We start from the raw sequence: 20,938 nt of genomic DNA on the forward strand, positions 1-20,938 counted from the left end.
TCCCTTTATCAAATTTTAAAATCTGAAATTGAAAAATGCCACATTCAGAAAGCCCGAACTTAGCAAGACAGCGAGACATACCAACTCAAGAAGGAGGTATCCACAGTCTGCACATAACCAGTCTTCTGGGGTGAGAAACAGCACAGCATCAAAATTCTAGATCTGACTGCACAGAAGGGTCTTCACGGGCCCTGGTTGTTTGGATACCTGATTATCTGGACATTTTCATGCATGTCGCCCTTCGTACTAGTTGTCCGGGGAGGCTGCACTGCAACCTTCCACAACCTGGCACCCTTTAGATGTGTTGGACTCCGGCCAGCACAGCTGCAGGTCAGAAATGTTGGGAACTGTCACCTAAGACTTCTGGTGGGCACCCGGCTGGGCAGAGGCCCCTGCACAGTATTGCTGTTAAGATACAGGCTCTCCGGTTGCATGTGGACTCCCAGATTTGTCGTCAGGTGGCAGCGACTGTCTGTTGTGTCTGATTGGAGCAACGCATGAGCAGTGCAGCAGCGTGCCTCACAGTGGCAACCTTGCCCTGGTTGTAAAGGGGCTGTGATTCACACACACACGCACGCACACACACACGCACAGCAACACCCTTCCTTTGCTTCTCAGACCAGATGCTGCTTTTGATCCTCCTGCCGTGGGCTCCCCTTGCCAATCCAGCGTGAGTAATGAAATTCAACCCCCTTGGCTCCGGTAATGATGCTGTTTCCATGAGCCTCATGTGATGCTCCAACAGTACAGCAGCTGCGGCTCTCCCTTTCCTCCTGTTCTTCCATAATCTCCGGCTGTCATGGCGACTCCCAACAATGTTACTCCCACCAACTGCAGCTGGTGGCCCATTTCAGCCATGGAGAACGATGCGGGCAAATCCTCAGAGGCTGAGGAGAACCAGGATCCAGCACACCCAGCTTTCAGATCCAAGGACAGGCTGGTATTATATCACTGGACTCAGTCCTTCAGCTCACAAAAGGTAAAGGCTTCACTCAGTTTGGATGGGGATAGATGGCCCGGCAATCTGATTTCATGCAAATTCCTGAATATAAAGAATGTGAGGCAGGCAGGAAGGGGGGAGCAGGTTGCTTTTCTCTGAGGATGCCCAAGGGAGCAGGCTGGTGTTTCAACAGAGGTGTGTTTTCATGCCTGCATTGTTCCATTTCAACAGAATTTGCTTAAAGCAAGGGGAGGGGGAGTGATGTCTGCCTCTGTCTGGTTTGGGGGTCAGATTTCCAGGGTGTATTTGGAGAGGCTTTTGGCTGACGCTTTGTTTCTTTGAGTATGAGATGGAATGAATGGGGAGAGAGAGAGAAAGCAGCAGTAGCAATACAGAAAAATGAATCCTAAAATCTTGAGCAAGTCACGACAATATATAATGAAGCCAAGTTCCTGTATATGCACTGTAGGGCAGGACTAAGATTTTTGAACTGTAGCAAACCATCCATTTACTTCCAATACTGCAGGTTCAGGGATGACATTTGGCTTCCTGGACTTTTAAGTAAGTCTGTCGGTGCTTTGTGCATCTTGGGATTCCCATCCTGATTTCTGTTTCCTTCATGTATAGTTCAGTGTAGGAGTTTACACTGGATGAAGTACACCTGACCTTTATGCTCCATAGCCTCTCCCAAACAGAATCAGCCATTTCTCTGTGCATTCATTATATATGGGAGTTGAATTTTACATTAGGAAGAAGAGGATGCTTCCTTGAGGAGTCAGGTCCATTGCATTTCTTCTAGAGTAAATTCACCTCTTCTTGAGAAAAGCTAAGTGGGGCAAGGACCAGATTTACATGCATCCACAAAAGAAATTGCATACTAATCCATGGAGCAGAATTGCAAATGGTCACTTCTTCCTTATGGACCAGGGGCCCATCAGGGGTCTGTTCTGCATTTGATGTACTTATACTAACTCACTGCCTCCCCATCTCTTGCATGCACCTTTGTCCTCTCTTTTGCCTGATGAGACATTCACTTTCAGATGCTTTCTTTATATTTCTTTTTTCTCTTGCTGGAAAGCAAACAGTTAATCAGCCACTCATACATGCTTTTCTACAACTAATCCAGAGCTAGTCCCACCTCTGCCAGAATTGATGGGACTCCAAAGGCAGCCGATCAAACAGTTAAAGTGACAGCACACCAATGTACATTACTATCTGAGTGTCCACTTGCATTAGTTGTTGGGAATGCCCTTTTTAGTTTTTTCTTTTTGTTTTTTTAATTACTTGCAAAGAAGAAAAGTTTCTTACCACTCTGAACTATACACATGGCCTTCCTGTTGGAGTCTTGGGTTAAAGTGCATAAAAACAGCAAGTGGGAAAATGTAAGACAAAAATAATTCAAAGTGCATTTCAGATGAGAACCTGCTTATCCCAATCATGTTATTCTTCTAGCAGCAATACATGCTAATTCTCCCTGTGTGTAATGATTCCATCCTTTTCTTGCTGTGTCTTGGGCCAGGGATCAAATGTCAAACCTTGGCATGTTCAAAACATTTTAGGCTTTAGCTCCTGCTTCACTTTGGTACACATGGAAACAGAGCATGTTCTGTGATTAAATCTGGGGATGCTGGTAAATGCTATTGAGACACCACATACTGAGCCACGATGAGACTAACAGTGGTGACTCTTGCTACTTCTTTGTTTTCCCCCCTCAGTATTATGGCCAAAACATGCAGCTAATGTGCAAATATTGAAAGCAATTTTTTCTAGCAAGCAGAGAAGACAATAGTCCCTGCAAGTCAAATCCACTATTTCTATAATCTCATAACACCAGAGATAAATGGTCTTATGAGTTCTAAGACAAAGCAGTAAAGGTGTCCTTTACTGTACTTTCTTCTTCATAAATTATTCTCCCAGAGAATATTCCTGGAATCCTGTCCTACATATGACGAACTTCTGCAATCACAAAACCAAACTCCTGTGATAGGAATGAAATGTTCCAATAATAGTATTTCTATAAAATTAATTTTACAGATTCTGTAGTTAAAGATCTAATTTATAGATTATTAGTTTGTACCTTTTGCATTTGGGGTCTGGGAAAGAAAGATGGCTATAATTTATGAACTTGGTCTGTAAATACAAGGACCATAAGAGTCAATCTAATACATCTTAATTTAGTCCTGCTTCATTCATTGTGAATTTCTTCCAAATAATTATGCATAAGTTTAAAGTCTAAGAGCACCATCCTATGCATGAGTAGACAGAAAAAGGTCCTATGTGGCTAGCTGGGGAACACTGGGAGTTGTACAACTTTTTCCATCTGAGTGTGCATAGGTCTGTGCACTTGCTCACTGGAAAGAACTGCAAGCTCTGTCAGCTAAGGAGCCCTAGGCCCACCATCTGTTTTCTACAGTTGCGGAAGCTAGCGATACAGTTTTAGGGATTCCCAAGAGAACTAGAAACTTTATGTTAAAACAGGTACTTTGAGATTTTAGGGTTTCAGATTTCATACTAAATGTCACATGCCGTGTTCCATGATGCACTGACAGTTCCACAGATTTTTTTATCGCTGATGAAGTCACGGCCATGCTTGGTTTCTGTTCCCTTTTTTGTTGTCAGAAATTCCTGCTAGGGCTGAAAAAAATAAATAAATATGAGGACAATATCCACAAGGCAGTTTTGGCAGTGTTGTTTGTCTGCATTTTCATCTAGACAAGAAGTGCAGCTTCCCTTTGGCCTCAAGACTGACATGTGACCCTGACCTGGAGTTAGGATATAGAGACAGACATCCCAGCCATCTGACTGGTGCTGCAAGTTACAAAGGAGCAAGGTTGTACTCTGTGAACTATTTGTTTGAAATTGGGCAAGTTTCTCCTGGCTAGGATCCAATAGAACAGGGACAAGTGAAGAGTAACCTCAGTTATGGCTGCAGATGAAGGTGGAGATAATCAGTAATGTGTTCTTTAGAAATACGGGAATGTCTTTCTCATGGAAGAAGGCCCAGTCAGAAAAAGCAGTCTGTAACAGGATTGCTGAGAATCTCAAGTGGGTGCAGCTCAGGCCTTGGTGGGTCATTGTACTGCGCAGCTCCGATCGAGAGTTCTCATGCATGATTTCACTATGTGGCTGACCCAAAGTCTGCTTGCTAACTAGCTTAGCCAAGAAGCAAACTAACACTTGCTGCATTCTCTTGGATTTAGACGTTATTCCATCCTCACAACATCCTGCCCAGATAACTCAGTTGGTGGCCTTGGCATTGGCTGCTGCTTCTCCTTATTCTGAATAACAGAAGCATAGAGAGAGTTATAAAGTATTGTGACGCCAAAGGGGTCAATAAAAACAAAATATTATTTTGTGATATTGTGATATTGACAATTGTCTTGTTCCTTGATTGTAGCAACGTACTCAAAACTCCACTGGAGTCACAGCTATGGACTTGCTCAGACAAATATTTTCCCTATAACTGGTGCTTTGGTTGGGGCTCAGGTCTACCTGAATATAATTCTTTATCCCTCTAACCACCAATGAATGGGTATCAGGGCTAATCAATGGTGAATGATGGGCATTTTACACATGGTTAAGAACACTCTTCTTGTCAGGCTCTAGTCTTAGGAACCAGGATTTTTTAAAAAAAATATTGGGCTGAGATGCAACTTACTATGCTACTCCATATTAAGATGGCTTTGTGTCCTCTTTACAGGGGACTGTCTTGTATAAAAAGGGCTTACCTGTCCAATTCCGGTTTAAAGATAAAGAACCATTAAATGTCATCCCTCAAGAGTTCACACCTAGACAGCAGACTGAATGAGCAGAACCACAGGTCACCTGGTTACAGTCCTCTATACTATGTTGAGATACACTATATTTATTTTCAGATTATAGTAATTATGCAGTCTAAACCTGTGTACAGTTTTATAGGTTAAAACTAGCAAGCCCAGAAGCACACAGGCAGCCAGTGCAGGTGGGCCAGAACTGGTCTTATATGTTTGGACCTCCAGGCCCTAGTTGTTAATCTGGTTGCATGAGCTGCAGCTTCTGAACCATCTTCAAGGGCAGCCCCATACAGAGTGCAAAGCAGTAATCTAATTTAGAGATTACCAGAGAGTATATTACTGAAACTAGGCTATCACTGCCTAGATAGTGGCATAGCTGGGCCACCAGCCAAAGCTGACAGGAGGTACTCTGAGCCACTGAGGCCACCCGAACCTCAAGTGACAAAGTTGGATCAAGGAGCACCCCAAAGCTCTGAACCTGCTCCTTCAGGGGGAGTGCGACCCCATCTAGAACAGGTTGAACACCCACCATCTGAACAAGGGTCCCACCCAGGAGCAGCATCTCGGTCTTGTCTGGACTGAGCTTCAGTTTGTTGGCCCTCATCCAGTTCATTGCTGCAGCCAGGCACTGGTTTAGCACATCCACAGGCTCATCTGTTGAAGACGTAAAGGAGAAATAGAGCTGTGTGTCATCAGCATACTGATGGCAGTGCACTCCAAAACTCCGGGTGGCCCTACGCAGGGGTTTCATGTAGATGTTAATGAGCATGGGGGACAGAACAGACCCCTGAGGGACTCCACGCCGGAGAATTCATGGGTCTGAGCAGGGTTCCTCAAGCATCCTGGAGATGGTCCTTTAAGTAGGGGCTGAACTGCAGCAACTCAGTGCCCCCAAATTCCAGTTAAGACAGTCACCTTGGAAGGATACCATGGGCAATGGCATCAAAAGACTTTGAGAGGTCCAAGAGAATTAAATGGTCACACTCCTCCTGTCTCTTTCTCAGCATAGCTCATGATACAGGGCTACTAAAACCTGGCCTGAACCCCAACAAAAATGGATTCAGGTAATCACTCTCATTCAAGAGTTCCTAGAGTTGATTGGCAACCATCCTCTCAATAACCTTACCCAGGAAACAGTTGTTTGCAGCCAGCCCAAATTTATTAAGATCTTCTGGGTCAAGGGAGGACCTTTTCAGAAGTGGTTTCACTGCCTTCTCTTTCAGGAGGCATGGAATCATTCTCACTCCTAAGGAGACATTAATCACCTCCTTGGCCCAACTGGCTTCCTTGTTGGCTTGTCTAAGCCAAGAGGGACTAGGATCCAGTACAGAGATCACTCCATAAACCTGGCCAAGCACCTTGTCAACATCTTCAAGCTTTACCAACTGAAACTAATCCAATAAAGCCACACCAGACTGAGCTCTGAATATCACCATATATTCAGCAACATTAATTCTGGAGTCAAACTCTTGGTGGATGCAAGATTTTTTTCCCTGTAAGTACACAGTGAATATGTTACAGTGGGCTTCAGATAGTTCTAGGATGTCCTTGGGGCTGGCATGTAATAAGCCTTGGAGAACCCTGAAAAGCTCTGCTGGGTGACAAAGGGAGGAATGAATAGAGGCAGTGAGAGAGAGAGAGAGAGAGAGAGAGAGAGAGAGAGAGAGAGAGAGAGAGAGAGAGATTGCCATCCTCACTGCCTCCAAGTACATGCAATTATAAGTGCACACCAGGGTTCCGTTGCATTCACTGGGAGTCATTTTCCATCTACACTCCAGTCATCTCCTAGTTATTTCATCATTCTTGGCTCCAAAGCATAGCATGGAGCTGTGTGAGCTTTACAACAAAGAGAACACCCAGGAGCAATCTTGTCAACCACCTGAGCATTTCAGTGTTCCACAGCACAACCAGAACTTTGACAGGAGTGCCAGCCATATCGCCCAGGAAATCCCCCTCTGGAAACTTTCCAGATCAATAGCCTCCAGGGATGGACCATCATAATTGGTCCCCCATCTCTTGCAGAGAGGAAAAACCTCCATCAATCCAACTCTCAGCAGGCAGTGATCTGACCATGCAAAGGGGCAGATTCAAAGTCCCCCACACTCAGAGCACTATTCTCATATCTGGACAAAAAGACCAGGCCTAGCATATGGCCTGCTGTATATATTGGGCCAATGACATCCTGGGACAGTCCCATGGTTGTCGTGGTGGCCATGAAATCTGGAGCTGACCCAGATAAGATGCCCTCAGTGTGAATGTCTCCAAAGGCCAGCAGCCTGGCGGAACCTGGCATCACATCTGAGACCACCTCCATCAGCTCAGGTAGGGAAACTGACGAGTTGAAGGCTGGGGAGTACGCCAACAGAATCTCCAGTCGGTCCCAGTGTCCCAGCACAAGGTGAAAACTCTCCAGACTGTTGTCAGGCAGACAGGGAGCCTGGAGGGAGGGAGTTCGTACAGGCTATGGCAACCACCCCCACCAGCCCTCACATCTGCCCTGATGCTGAACCAAAGCATTTCTCTGCTTTTCTATGTATCTCTGTGAGAGAGCTGCGGAACAGGGAAATTGCGACTCTGCATGAGCCTTTTGTTCAAATTTTATTTTTAATGCCTGACTTTCCTCACTCTAAAAGAAAAATAAAAAGTGAAAATGGCTGGAAAACATGGGAGAAGCCAGGGAGGAAGACAACATTGTGAAAAGGCCTCACTAACTTATGTGAGTGAAAGATTACAAGCAGACAATAAATGGCTTGTGTAGAGTAGCCTATTAGTTCTCTCAGGATGATTTCTTGAGGCAAAATCTTCGTTCAGTTAGTTTCTTTGCCTTATGTTTAATTGTACTCTTAATTGTCAGCCCCATATATAAATTAACTGCTAATCTCATATGGCTAATTTTGTTTTAGAGGCCCCATAGTAAACACATTTGTTATTACACTTTTAGCAGGTTGTGATTTTTTTTTTAAAGAACGTTATTTGATTATCTCAAGACTTGCTTGTTAGCCACCTGCTATATATCCCTCCCTATTTTTCATTGTATAGATTTAGGTAGTTCTTGAAATTCATGTTCAGAAGATTATACCGTTTTTCTCAGTGATTTGCATTCAGTGGAACTTCATTGCTTTTCATGGGCATAAAACATCAGGAGACTGTTGCACGTGTCTGCAATTTAACCTTTAGTTTGATTCTTTGGATCTCTTTGTATACTACTCTCATGAGTTTGTGGTTATTATTCATTACTGTGAATTAAAAGCCCAGAACAATGCATGTTTGTGCATACACCTAAATGCCTGCTGGCTGTGCCTTTTCTGCATTGATTTTATTGCAATGTGCAGAAGTGCTGCAGCTTCTTAGAGCTCCTGAATCCCTGATATAGAGCAGAAGACCTGGACAACTACAGTTCCCAGCAATTCTGGTGTGCCACAAGCTGTTCCTGTGTCATCTATCTCACAGCTTTCTCCAAGTGTTCCAGAAGTTCTGGACTACAGCTCCCAGGAATTCTTACCATTTGCCATGTTAGCTGGAGTGGATGGGAGTTGATGACCAAAACAGCTGAAGGACACCATGTTTGTTATGAGCAGGTCACCTCCCTCCTTCCCTCCCTTTCAGAAGATTCAACATGAAACCTTAGAAATGCAGTTCATTTACTAAAGCACGACTGGTTATGGCACAGTAGAAATCAGAGCAGCATTCTCTCTGAGTTGTGGAAGAAGTCTCTGCCCATGAAAACAGCCAAATCCAAACTGAAACTTCTTCTCCAGCAAAGTATCTGGCTCCACCGGCAGAGTGGCTCTTGCTGCTTATGGGCTAGGTGGTGGGAAGACTGGACACCTTGTATTTGGTCTGCTTATTTCACCTGTCATCTCCTGACTGGGTCAAGGGGTTTAACTTCTCCTGCCTCTCCCTGCAGTTCTGAAATGTGTCCCCCCCCCCCCCCCGCAGCCCTTGCCCAGGCAGGCTGGCTCTCACACCCTGCCTGAGAAACTTCACTTGATAACCTTAAAATGTCCAAGTTTTCTCCCCTCCCCCTCCCCATCATCAGAATTGGGCAGATCTCTCTGAGAAGACTGTAATGTACAAGAGATGGACTCCGTCTCTACAATGTTGATCAAGGGCCTCATCAATGTTGGCTTGATAGATTCAAGGTCTGGGACACTAAGGAGTGAGGCTAAGGATGCATATAATGTTCTGGGATCTGCTGATCTCTTCCCCTATTTAACTACCTCAATACAAAGATATGCATTTGAGGCCCTCTTCCAGGTGCTTCCACCACATGATGCAAGGTCCCAGAGTCAGGGACTTCTCAGTAGAGGAACCACCCAGAGGAGCTTGCTTGGTGATTATGCTACAGTATTTTCAGTAACAGGCAAAGACCTTTTTATTCTCCCAGGCATTGTAAAAATTGATGTTTAGTACTTTTAGGGCACAGTTTAGAGGCTTACACCCATCTCATTCTGCATTTTCCCTAGATGACCTTTTCAGGAGGAGGAGGAGGAGGAGGAGGCAGCAGCGGCGGCTGGAAAACTTTTGGTTAACTCATATCTGGGCCTCTCCAGCCTCCTCACCTCCCTGCTCACTGAAAACCTCCCTCTACACTCCCTGAAGTTGTGTCCCCCACACCAGAGGGGTAGCTGATGTGGTTCTTTCTGTACTGTTGGTTTGGGGAAGGGGATGGTCAGAGCTATTTGAGGGGTTGGAGAGGGCAATCTGCGATATCTGATGGACCCTCAGAGGCTGTCTAGGGGCCAAAGGGTTGCTCCCTCCATCAGCTTTTACTGATGAAAACCTGTTCTGAGAAGAGGGGAAGTAGTTTCATGACAGACATAAAAGCCAGGCAATCAGTACTGTGCACAGCCCAGCTTGGAGCTGAGAAGAGGTGGCTTTGTGATTCACAGTCAAAGGCAGGCAAATCCCATTTCTGCTGGAAACTGGAACAGGGTTTGTTGAGCTTGACGTGGAGGAGAACACAGTGTGTGTAGTCAGACTGCAGTGAGTGTGCTTCCACAGCACTATAACTATGTACTTTCTGACGGCCCTTGAAAGCACTCCAGTGCAAAACCTGCATTCTGGCATGTGCTTTCTGTTAACTCAGGGAGATGGGCAAGATTCTTCTTCCCTGCTTGGCATGCTGAGTTAGCTGGGTGTGTACACAGAACAAATTGTATAACATCCCAACCTGTGTCAAGAAGCTTTTGACAAATTAAGAATAAGTGGAGAACCTCATCTCATGTGGTCCCTTTCCACGCCCTTTGTCACCTATGCAATGCACAGGTGCAACCAGGGATATTAGGGCTTGTGTGGAAACTGCTCTACCCAAACTTTGTTTGCAGCCTTATTTCTTTTGGCTCGTTACCCTTAGCCCAACTTCTCCTAATTGTCGCGTGTTCTGTGTGCCTGGAGACTTTTGATAAACTAATGGCACTGAAATACAGCTTTTGCTGCAGCGCTGTATGTGAGGGAGCAGAATGAATCTGTGCTTTGCAGGTATGTGGGGAGAAAGGTTGATGGTGGCTTTCTGGCGCATGTGTGTGTTTGGCAGTTGGCATGCATGGTGGGACTATCACATGTTTTGATCTGGATGTACCCATTATGCTAATGCCTACACAATAGTGGCTTCTGATGTAAACCCCCCCAAATCCCGCAGCTCTGGCTGAATGCTAGGTGAGACTGGACAGTGCCTACCAGTCAGCAAAGCTGAGCCGCCTTTGTTCTTGCTCAATTTTTTCAGGAGGGGATTTTCTGAACCCGATCCGCTGTAACAAGAGCAAGATGCTTATCAAGGCAGCTTGAATTATGCTCCCCACACCCTGCTCTCAACGTGCAAACCTACCGAACAGCGTGGGCGGCAAAGGGATGCACACACATCTTTCCTGTCTCAGCAGATCCCAGCACATGCTGGAGACGATCACAGCCGAGCTGAGCCAAACCAAATGCCCTTCTTGCAGCCGAATGGCTAAATAATCTGGTAGTGAAACCATCAATCCAATCAGACAAAAGCTGACAGGATTTATCTACATTCATTGCTTGGGCCAGCTAAAGGTAGCAAACCAGGACATGACTGGAATTTTAAAGCTGGTGCCGGGGGGGGGGGGGGGCAGCTAGGATCCCAGCGCAGAGAACTGCCAGGACCAGTCCTTTGGTGCGACAGACAGGTTTAAGCAGAAGGTGCCAGGACCTCAACAGGGTTCTTGCTTGGTATAATGTAATTCCCTGTATGTCTTATCTGAAAGAAGCAAACAGTTTTTATAGCCATTCATTTATACATTTAATCAAGGGGTGCAATTCTTCTAGGACTGGACCAAACAAGATCCAGGGTATGAACTCCTGCGTGCTTAAATGTTTCCATGACACAAAAACAAACATGTCTAGTGCCCAGAAAAAATACCCTGTTAAGGAGAAGGACTCTAGCCTAGCTTTCACCTTGATGTACTAATTTTCTACACAAAAGCAGTTTGGAATTGGGAGAGGATTCAGATGTAGAATTTTCCACTTGCATTTTAAAGGGCTGTACTATGTTTCTGCACTGATGCCTATACCCAGACTCCAAACACATTGATACATTCCCAAATGCAGAATAGCATCCAGACCATATGTTGATTATGACTTATTTTGCTATTTATCTTTTATTGCATTTTATGTAGACTGCCCTGGAAACATGGCTGGAGGGTAGCATAAAATATCTATAATATATAAGTTGTTGTTACGTGCCATCAAGTCAGCTCAGACTTATGGTAATCATGGCCTTACTTCTGTTGTGAAGTCCTTTTCCCAAAAGATTATGTTCAGATGACTTCACTAAAGGGCATAATACAGAAGGTGCAAGAACTTGGGAATCTACAGCAATAGGCAGCAACGGATAGGTGGCAGTGTAGGAGCAGATATAGTGAATCTAGGGTAGCAGAACTCAGGTTAAGAATTGAGTTTTAAGGATGACTTTTGCAGGAGGGCAGGCAGCTTCTCAAAATGTATTCTCAAGACTGTCCAAGTGGCTAATCTGCATGCACAAATTAGTTGATTACCATGCACTGGCTTACCATAGACGGGGCAGCTGCTGCATCACTCAGTCTAGCTTAGCTCAGGGGGTTCATTGTTGGTGGCCAGCTATTTTCCTGTTTTAGGTCTGCATTGAACTATGTAATTCTGTGCCTTGCTCTTGAAACAGGCTGATTAATTAAGCTGGCCAAAGCCGAATTCAAAGTGGACTGCAGAAAGTGCACAATCAGTGGGAGACAACATAGCAGAACACAGGCTGAAAGCAAAGTGAACTCGGAGATGGTACGTAGGTCAAAGAAAGGGCAAACACTTGTTCACCTTGAGAACTTGCAGCTCTTAAATGGTGGCTGCAGAGCCCAATGCTTGTGAATTGGTTTTTTTTTTTTTTAAGTCCACATCTAGCAGAGATGGAGAATTAGACCAGAGAAAGGAAATAAAGGGAATTTGAAAGCAGGATTACTGCTTAGGGTGTTCGTTCAGCCAAATGTCACATCTAAGAAACAGATTTTATATCGTTTATTTGAAAAAACCTAGTTAATCAGAGGTGACAATGAGACAAAGCACTTTTTAGAATTGTTTTCTAATTGCTTAAATTGATCAGCTGCTCAGGAATACAAAATGAATAATGGTTCTTAACTCGAGATAATATAAAGCATGTCACACAAACTAAACTGAAAAATGCAAGGACATTTGTATTTACTACACATAGACTAGCTAGACAGATAATTATCCGAGTCCAGACATTCATTTTCTTATAATTAAGAACAGATTTTTTAAAAAGCTGCCATGGTCACCAAGGCTATTACATCCCAAATTTTATGTTATTGCCCACCTCCTCTGGCCTACATTCATTCTCTACTGTTGTGCATATTATTAACCAAGCTATTATCACAAAATAAAATACCAGTTCATGTATCTTAGATATTGTTGTATGGAACAAGATGGGTGGAGGTGTATATGCACATGTACATATACCAAGGATGGACTGATTTGACAAAGTCTACTTTTCACATTATTATTCAAAGTCTGATGGCCCACCAAAGCATTTCATATTTGCAAAACAAAAGAAAATATTCCTTGTTCCATTTTCTCATGCTCCCCTATGCATCAGCCAGCATTCTGTGACTGCACATTGAGCCTGGCCACCGCTAATCACAGGGTTGTTTTGGGGCTTCCCCCATTAAGTTTTTTCCCCTAAATACGTTTTGTTATTCTGCAAACCTCAGAGCTCCACAGGTCTGTGGACGCCTCCTTCTTGAGTGTGAATGGTGCCACCTTGGCTACGCGAGGGTCCATTCTTAGAGAATGAGTTCACTATTAGATGATAGGATGCCTTGTTCAGTCGCAATTATGTCTATCTGGGACAAGGATTCCAGTGATCAGCACTTGCTTCAGCTGTGGCTCCCCAAGGAAGCACCAGAGGCACCTCCAACAGTCGCTGGAGTCCAAAACCTTCCACCCCATGCCCCTTCTAGTTTTAATTTTCAAAACTTTGAAAGCATCCAACCAGCAGGATCTTCTTCCTTCTGAGCAGGTGCTTGGTGGACCAAAGGAAAAGGAAAAAGTTGTGTCCCCACTACACACGCACACAATCTTCTTCTTCCGTACCTGCAGACCTTTCAGCTTTGCTGTTCCCCTGCTCCTAAGCCCCTCACTTTGGTATTTCTTTCCAGCCAGTCTTTTTCCTTGCTCTTTCCCTCTTTCCCTATCTCTGACCATTTTCTTTCTCTCCCTTCCTAGCCCCAAAACTTGCTCTTTCTCTCCTATTTGCCCCTTTACCTGGCTGCTTCTTTACGCTCAGCCTCTGGTCTAGTGAATTCTCCCCCAACACCCCCCCCCAACCCCTTTTCACTGCCCCATTTCTCTCCCTTCCAAGCTTCTAGTCTCGGTCCTTCTCTCCCCACCGCACACACCTCTTTTGACTAGCCAGGCCTTCCCAACAGCCACTGTGTGACTGACCACGTCCCCCACGGGAACTTTTTGTGGTGGTGTCCATGTCCACAACATTGCTCAAATTCCCTAGTGTCCCCTCAAAGTTTGGGGACACCCTGCCAAGAATAAACCAGCCAGTAGTCCACCAGCAGCAGCTGCCTTTTACTGATTGCTGACATGCACCTTGGGAAACAAGAAGCTTCTCAAAACCAATTAAACTTTTTCAAAACATTTGTCTCTATCCTTTCTATGGACAAAGCTCCATAATGCTACATTCATAAGGATCTTCATTTTCTCTAAACTATCTGCCTGAGCTGCATTTTTTCTCTCTCTCTGTAGAAAACTATCCTAATTTCTATTTGTGCTACATTTTTCTGAAATGTTCCCTTTTGAATTCTGCTTATTTGTAATTTTATAAATTATAAATAGCAATTGCTCCATTTGTGTTCCCTCCAAATTGTTTTGGAAGTCCTACTTTGAATTTATTTGAAAGTACTGGATTCTGCTTCAATCAGTCAATAACATTTACTTGGATGGGTATCTGACTTGTCTACTTGGGAACATAAATCCAAAGCTAAAGAAGAAAAGGCTGAAGGGCACTAATCACAGATTTGGGCTTGCATATACTGTGTTCCATATCTAATAACAGTATTATATGGAATATTGCTACACTGCTTCACATTACATAGTAAAGATGCATTTTCTTACAAGGAGTTTATTGTTGGTTGAGCATTACAGTTTGCAAAGCTTGGGAGATTTACACTAAATCTCCTTTTGTTTCTGAGGAAGCACAGCCGTGGCATTTTTGGAAAACACATTTATCACAGTTGGGGTACATGCAAATGAATGCAGCATAGCTGAGTTTGTGTCCGGCACAAATGCAATTGCTGGAGAAGTCAGAGCAGTCGGAGAGGGTGCGTGTGCAGGGAAATGGCCCTTGCAGGTGCCTCTGCTTTGGTGTTTGTTTCTTTTGAACTCAGGGAAAAGTTAGTGGGCAGTGGTGGGACAATGACCGCATGGGATGGTTGTCTGGCATGGCTAAACCACCAAAGTCGCCACCTGTGATTGAGTTTTGGATGCCTGGAGAGGAGCGATAGTAGTAATGTACAAAGCAGTTCCTTGGATAAGTGGTGAAGGCCGCCCATTTGCACTGGATTCTTCCATAGCCTGGTGGGCAGCTGCGTCATCTCTCATTTCTTGTTCCAGGTCCGCCTGGTTATCGCAGAAAAGGGCTTACCATGCGAAGAGCGGGATGTTAGCATGCCCCTGACTGAACACAAGGAGCCCTGGTTCATGCGACTTAACCTTGGGGAAGAGGTACCTGTGATCATCCATGGGGACAACATTATCAGCGACTACAATCAGATCATTGATTACATGGAGAAGAACTTCACAGGAGGTAAAAGTCTAGGGCAGTGTTCTTCACCTCAAGGCCCAAGGGCAGCATCTGATCACCCTGACTCTTGGGCTATGTTGTTGTTCTTGTTGTTAGTCGTGAAGTTGTGTCTGACCTATCGTGTCCCCATGGACAACATTCCTCCAGGCCTTCCTGTCCTCCACCATCCCCTGGAGTCCACTTAAGCTCACGCCGACCATTTCAGTGACTCCATCTAGCCACCTCATTCTGGGTTCAGACAACATGATAGCCTGTGCTTAAGGGCTGAGTGTGGATTGTCCTTGAACCATGAGTTGTTGTTGAGCCATGAGTTAAAATATTGCCTGACCCGGCCTTGCTAAGAAACCGTGGTTTATTAATCATGGCCAACTCATTAACAGAACTCATAGTTTGTTGTCGGGCTGTGAGCTGTGGGTTGTTAATGTGGCTGTGTTCAGACAACATGATAACCCACATTTCAACAACAACCCATGGTTCAGCAACAATCCACACTCAACCTATATTCAGCCTGTCCATGTTGTCTGAGCTCAGCCATTCACTCCTTTAAGCGGCAGGTGATTACGTGCCACAGGACCTCTCTAGACTTTCCTTGCTGCGATCTGAGCTGGGGCAGGAAGCTTCAGGGGTGGACACCAAGGGACCTGCTGCTTGTCAGCTATCTAGTAGTCGCATGGTTGTGCATGAGTGAGGGCCCATTGGCTTTTGGGCAGTGTAGAAAACAAACAAGCAAATGCAGAAACTAGTAGCCAGTGAGTTGCAGTGGAGAAGGAGCCCAAGAGCTGAAGAGCCACACGACTGGCTAGCTGTAGTGCTGCAGGGCATGGATGCTGGAATGTAAACTGAATCCAGTGGCGAGGAAGAGAACAAGCAGACCTGGGCTGTGAGATTTTCCCACATTGAGAAAAGCACATTATCCTCTTGATCCTCAGGAAAAATCCATCTAATCTAAGGATTATATGAGCCTATCAGAAGTTGTCTGCCTGGTGAGTGAGTGATGAATCCTCTCAGAGAGGACACAGGGGAGGAGAGACTTCCAAAGGCCAATAGCTGAAGCTCTGTGGGTGGAATAGAACTCAGTTCATAAAACAGAAATCAGTTTATTAAGTAAAAATAAAATAAATGCAATGCAAATACAATTAAATAGCATAAGATACCATAAAAGCAAATTAAATGTCATTTGAACAATTGAACACATTCAATGCATTCAATAAGCTAGACCACTGTAGACACAAGCTGACATGTGCCATTAAATGCCTCAGCATGGAGGAAAGTTAACCTGATGCTGGAAGGATAACAAAGTTGGCACCTGGCAGGCCTCAGTGGGGAGCTTGTTCCATAATCAAGGGGCCACAACTGAGAAGGCCCTCTTCCTTCTTGCTGTCAACTGAGCCTCTTTTAGAAAATCTGCAGCCTTGATTATGACGCCTGCTCATTTTAAAAACTGTGTCAGGAACATCTGCAGAGCCATTTTACTTCCGGTGATCCATCATCCCACAGAATCCCGCAAACCAATTTGCTGGGCTGCTTCACAAGTATTCTGCTCTCGGTTGAGGCCACGTGAAGTAGATCTAGACCAACTTTCTCTGATTTGGTATCCTCTGATGTTTTGAACTTTAACTCCCATCAGCCACAGCCATTATGGCCAATAGCTATGCTGGCATGGAATGGCCAGAATTGCTACCCATCCCATCTGGAAGGCACCAGGGTGTGGAAAGCTGCCACTCAAACATGGATCTTGGAATATAAGCCCATTGGGAAACTGATGAACTTGGTGTCAGCCAGCCTTCCTTAGCCAGAGACCCTCTGGATGTTTTCAGCTTCGATTTCACTCCACCCGGCCAGCATGGGAATGCTGCGAGTGGTCATCCAAAGATCTGGAAAGCACCATGTCAGAGATAGTTTTATTTGAACCAGAAGTGTAGCTCCACTCACAGCTGCCATAGGCAGGAACATTTTGCACATGCCTTTTAGTCATTATAGTCTTGTTATTTTTTGACGAACAGGACACCAGCTGGAAGAACTTTATCCTGGGAAATGTGATAATCACATTCTCAGGTTCTTCGTTTTGACATGTGGCCCGATGTTTACACGGGATTTTTATCTACTTTGACGTGTTAGTATTTTCATTGTGGCCTTCTTTCCCATTGTTTCCTTTCTGCTTCCAAAGCATTCAGACTGTCAGGCTGAAAGACTTCAGAGGCATAGGAGGGACATTTCAATGGGCTCTTTGTAGCAGCTGATGTCACTGAACCTATCATCCATGCAAGCAGAAGCTTTAAGAATGGTCTTAAAATAGATCTATAAAAATAGGGACCTTGGCAGCGCTACGGCATGCTCCAATACCTGGTATTCAAGTGAACACCCCCCCCCCCACCCAGCCACTGCCTGCCTCTGACTGCATTCAGCAAATATCAGCAAGGAAAGGAAATGTGGCTAGCGAAATATAAAACCTTGGAGAAGAAGAGGGTGCTGGTTGATTAAAAAAAAACACACATTTGAGATTTCACTTCTAAGCGTATTTGCCTAGAAGTGAAGGTGAAGCAAGAGACTGTGTTTTTTAAGCATGGGCAATCACAGGGTTAAGTTCCTCCAGAAATGAACTCAGGAAGAAAATGATTCTGCCAATATTTAGCACAGACTGCCTGTATGCCATGCTCCTCAATCTGTGATCTCCCATGCCCAAGCCTTTGCACTTTGGGGAAATGTATATATAATTATTTTGGCTACAAATGAAGTGATAAACACATGCAGTAACTTTAAAAAATAAGAAAGGCGACCTTCGTCTGAAACACAGGGGTGGAGGAGGGCAGAGGGACAGAGGTGATGGCTATGTGCTGTTGGTATGTTACTGGTGTCATTTTAGCTGCAAAGCCAGAAGGAAACCGGGCTCTTCAATGCCCGAGGCAGCTGCTGAGACACTGTGCCAGTTACCAGGCTATCTAAGTGGCCAGACATGGTATTTTTGTCCTTCATATGGCTTGGTATTTGATGCTGTGGGCAGGGACTTAAACTCCTCTGGTATCGGGTGCCATTGTGGGTCACCATGTTGGGGTAGGGTCAGAGCTGAAGGGACAGGCTAATAGCCGGGGCGAGCGAGAGGGATTGGCTAAAGCAGGAGTGCAGAACCTCTCTCAGAGGGGTTCTTGAGGGACACAACCTAGCGGGTGGCCTGCAGGGCTGGAGACAAAAAGGACGGTGCCAAAAGACAGAAATACTTGTTGTTATATTTGCATCACACTTCTGCCCTGCCTTTTTGCCTCTTGCAAGGAGTCCAGAGTGGCTTACATGATCCTTCCCCGCTTCATTTTATCCTTCCCTGTGAGGGAAGTTAGGCTGAGAGTCCATGACTGGTTCATGAAGTTCCCCAGCCAGGGAAATTCATGGGAGGCAGGGACTAGAACTTGGATTTCCCAAGCCCCAGTCCAACACTCTACCCACCACACCACATTTAAGCAAGAAGTAAGCTCTAGGAGAGGTGTGTCCACCTTTTCGAACGGGGAGAAAGGCACAAAAGCTGAGAAACCTCCCAATGGAGATGTGTGCTTTGAAAAAGCAACCACTGTGGCATATGATTAGGCAGTGGTAAGTTCTTACTTGGCAACATGGTCTTACTCCTATGCAGTGCTACAGGCTCAGGGCTGGTTGGGCGGGGGCAGCATTTTTTCTGCTTTGGAGAGGACAGTCCCATGTTTGAAGGCATCTTCAACGTCAGGAGTGCAGAATGTTTTCGTGATGGGGAACCAGACCGCTTTCTACCAAGTTCTCAGTGGGCTGGATGAGGTTGGCGAGGGTGGTCATGCTGTCATCACCACCCTGCTGACTGCCCATTTTGGTGTTCTCCAGGCCGAGAGAGGCATGAAATAAGGAACTTCAGCTGGGACTGGAGGGATCTTCAGTTGTTCTCACTTTTCCTAGAAGCAGCTGAGTTCCCTGCGAGATGCATCATCCAGAGGGAGAGGGGAAAACAGTCCACAGGGAAAGCCCCCCACTATTATCCCTGATTTCAGATCAGAGACAATGGTGATTCCTTCTGACAGGTGTTCCTCTCTAGGTGACAGGGCTTGGAGACAAGTCAACCTTCTGGAGGAAACTTTCAGGATCTGCAGAGTGATGCAGCTCCCCCTGGTGGCCTGATCAAGAAGGCAGCTTGGCCCATCTTGCAAGTGGCTGCATGTTTGGTCTCAGATCTGTAGGTACTTGTAGAATGAGGACCGGTGCAATCATGCAGACCAGCTGAGAGCAGCAGGAAGCAAGAAGTCTTCAGAGTGGCTGCTCTGGCTTGTGCCTGCAGTCCTGCAATGACTTTACTCGTGTAGTGACTCCTGCCGGTTCCTGAAGATGCTTTTGCCTTTGCTTCTACCTTACCTTGTTGGCAGCTGAATTTCTCTGAATTTCTCTTTTTACTCTTCCTTTGTCTCTGATCCTTCCATATTCCATTGATATCTGTCCCTTGCCTGTTCCTGATTTTGCCTTTGCTTCTGGCCCTACTACATCTAGCCAAGTTCTCCATCCACCTTGGTCCTCATGTTCCAGCTGAGGATGCCTGCTGCCTATGTACTGGAGCTGACAGAACCCCAGTTGGTTGTATGCCAGATTGAGGAGTCTGGTGGGTTGGATTAAATCTATTTGCTGAGGGCTCTGCACCCCTCTTTTATGGGAAGGACTGTGCAGTTGAATTCCAGTTTAAAGATAAGCAAGTTTGAGAAGAAAAACGGGGGCCTTGAAATCACCTGTCAACAGTAAGCACCTGACTAAGGAGATGACACAGGAGCACAAATCTCCTGTCAAAATCTTCTCCACTTTCCTCCTTTTGGGTCCTGCTTAAGTGGCCAACTGAGCAAACAGCCAAGTAGCGCCCTTTGTTGCTGAGGATATTTTGGGGCAAAAAGAGGGGGATGTTTGTGCATGACTGAGTTGGAACAGGCTGAGTGGCGAGGATGTGTTTGACAACAAGGTCATTAGTAACAGAAGAGGCACATTCCTACCACCGTTTTCTTCTGGTTCCACTGTAGGAATGCTAATATTGAATGGAGAAGAACAGTTGAAATCTTCTATGAAGTGATTGGCAAAACATACCAAGTGATTGGTCTGTTTATTGACCTCATACATATACCTTTAGTCCTTTTTAAAGAGTCAGTTAAACCACAGAGGCTGAATTGGCATTTTTTTAGCAGATGCAAGAATAACTGTAAAAACTAGAAGGTTGTATATCCAATCAGCCATATGAATTAGTTTAGAAGGCCATGAAACCTGAGCTCACCAGCATATTTCATCAATAATTAAGAAGGAAAGATCCTGAAAATGCCATCTCAGGGTGGAGTAGGGGAATGATTCAAGTCTTTTCTACATAGGTAGGACTGCCAATTCTGTTGACTGGTTCTACTTCTGTGACTTCAAAAAAAGCATGACAGAAATCACATGGCAAGTTGTAGTAGCTGTATTTAGGCAAGACACCCATTGCAAAAGGCATAATATACCTTGCCATTAGTATTTGTGGCCTTATTTACAGTGGGTTAGATTTAGATGAAGTTAGTCATGTTCTATCCCAACTGAGATCCAGGAAACCAACCAAAGTACCACTCCAGGAACAGGACAACTCAGTGGAGATCCCTTGTCCCATTCCTGAAGAAGCAATGTTGAATAGTTCCTGGTTGTGCTAGCCAGGGCACTATCTTCCTTTGGGGTAGTGGAAACACTGGATGCTCCTCTGTGTTGGAATGTTCTCACAAGCACAATGGCAATATTTGATACTCCCCTTTGTTGGGGGCAAAGAAAATCTCAGAGTGCCAGATTGCTGAGGCCAAGCCCTAATCAGATATTTATTTAGAAGGAGTATATAGAAATCCCCAGAAAGCCATGGGCTACTTCATATTAATACGAAGCAGTGTGCTAGCCCAATCACACAGA

The 20,938-nt window shown here is 45.0% G+C and overlaps 1 protein-coding gene across 1 annotated transcript in view; it reads left to right on the top strand.

The window, feature by feature from the left end:
- Positions 1-799: 799 nt before the first annotated feature.
- The window catches only part of GDAP1L1 (ganglioside induced differentiation associated protein 1 like 1), a 39,333-nt gene continuing 19,194 nt past the window's right edge, over positions 800-20,938 (top strand). The window contains exons 1-2 of the mRNA XM_044440267.1: positions 800-979; positions 14,842-15,034. Coding sequence (XP_044296202.1) covers positions 800-979; positions 14,842-15,034 — 373 coding nt within the window. The remainder of the gene's footprint in view (positions 980-14,841; positions 15,035-20,938) is intronic.

Source organism: Varanus komodoensis, unplaced genomic scaffold, assembly GCF_004798865.1.
Source record: "Varanus komodoensis strain SLA01 unplaced genomic scaffold, ASM479886v1 scaffold37, whole genome shotgun sequence".
NCBI classification, from domain to species: Eukaryota; Metazoa; Chordata; class Lepidosauria; order Squamata; family Varanidae; genus Varanus; species Varanus komodoensis.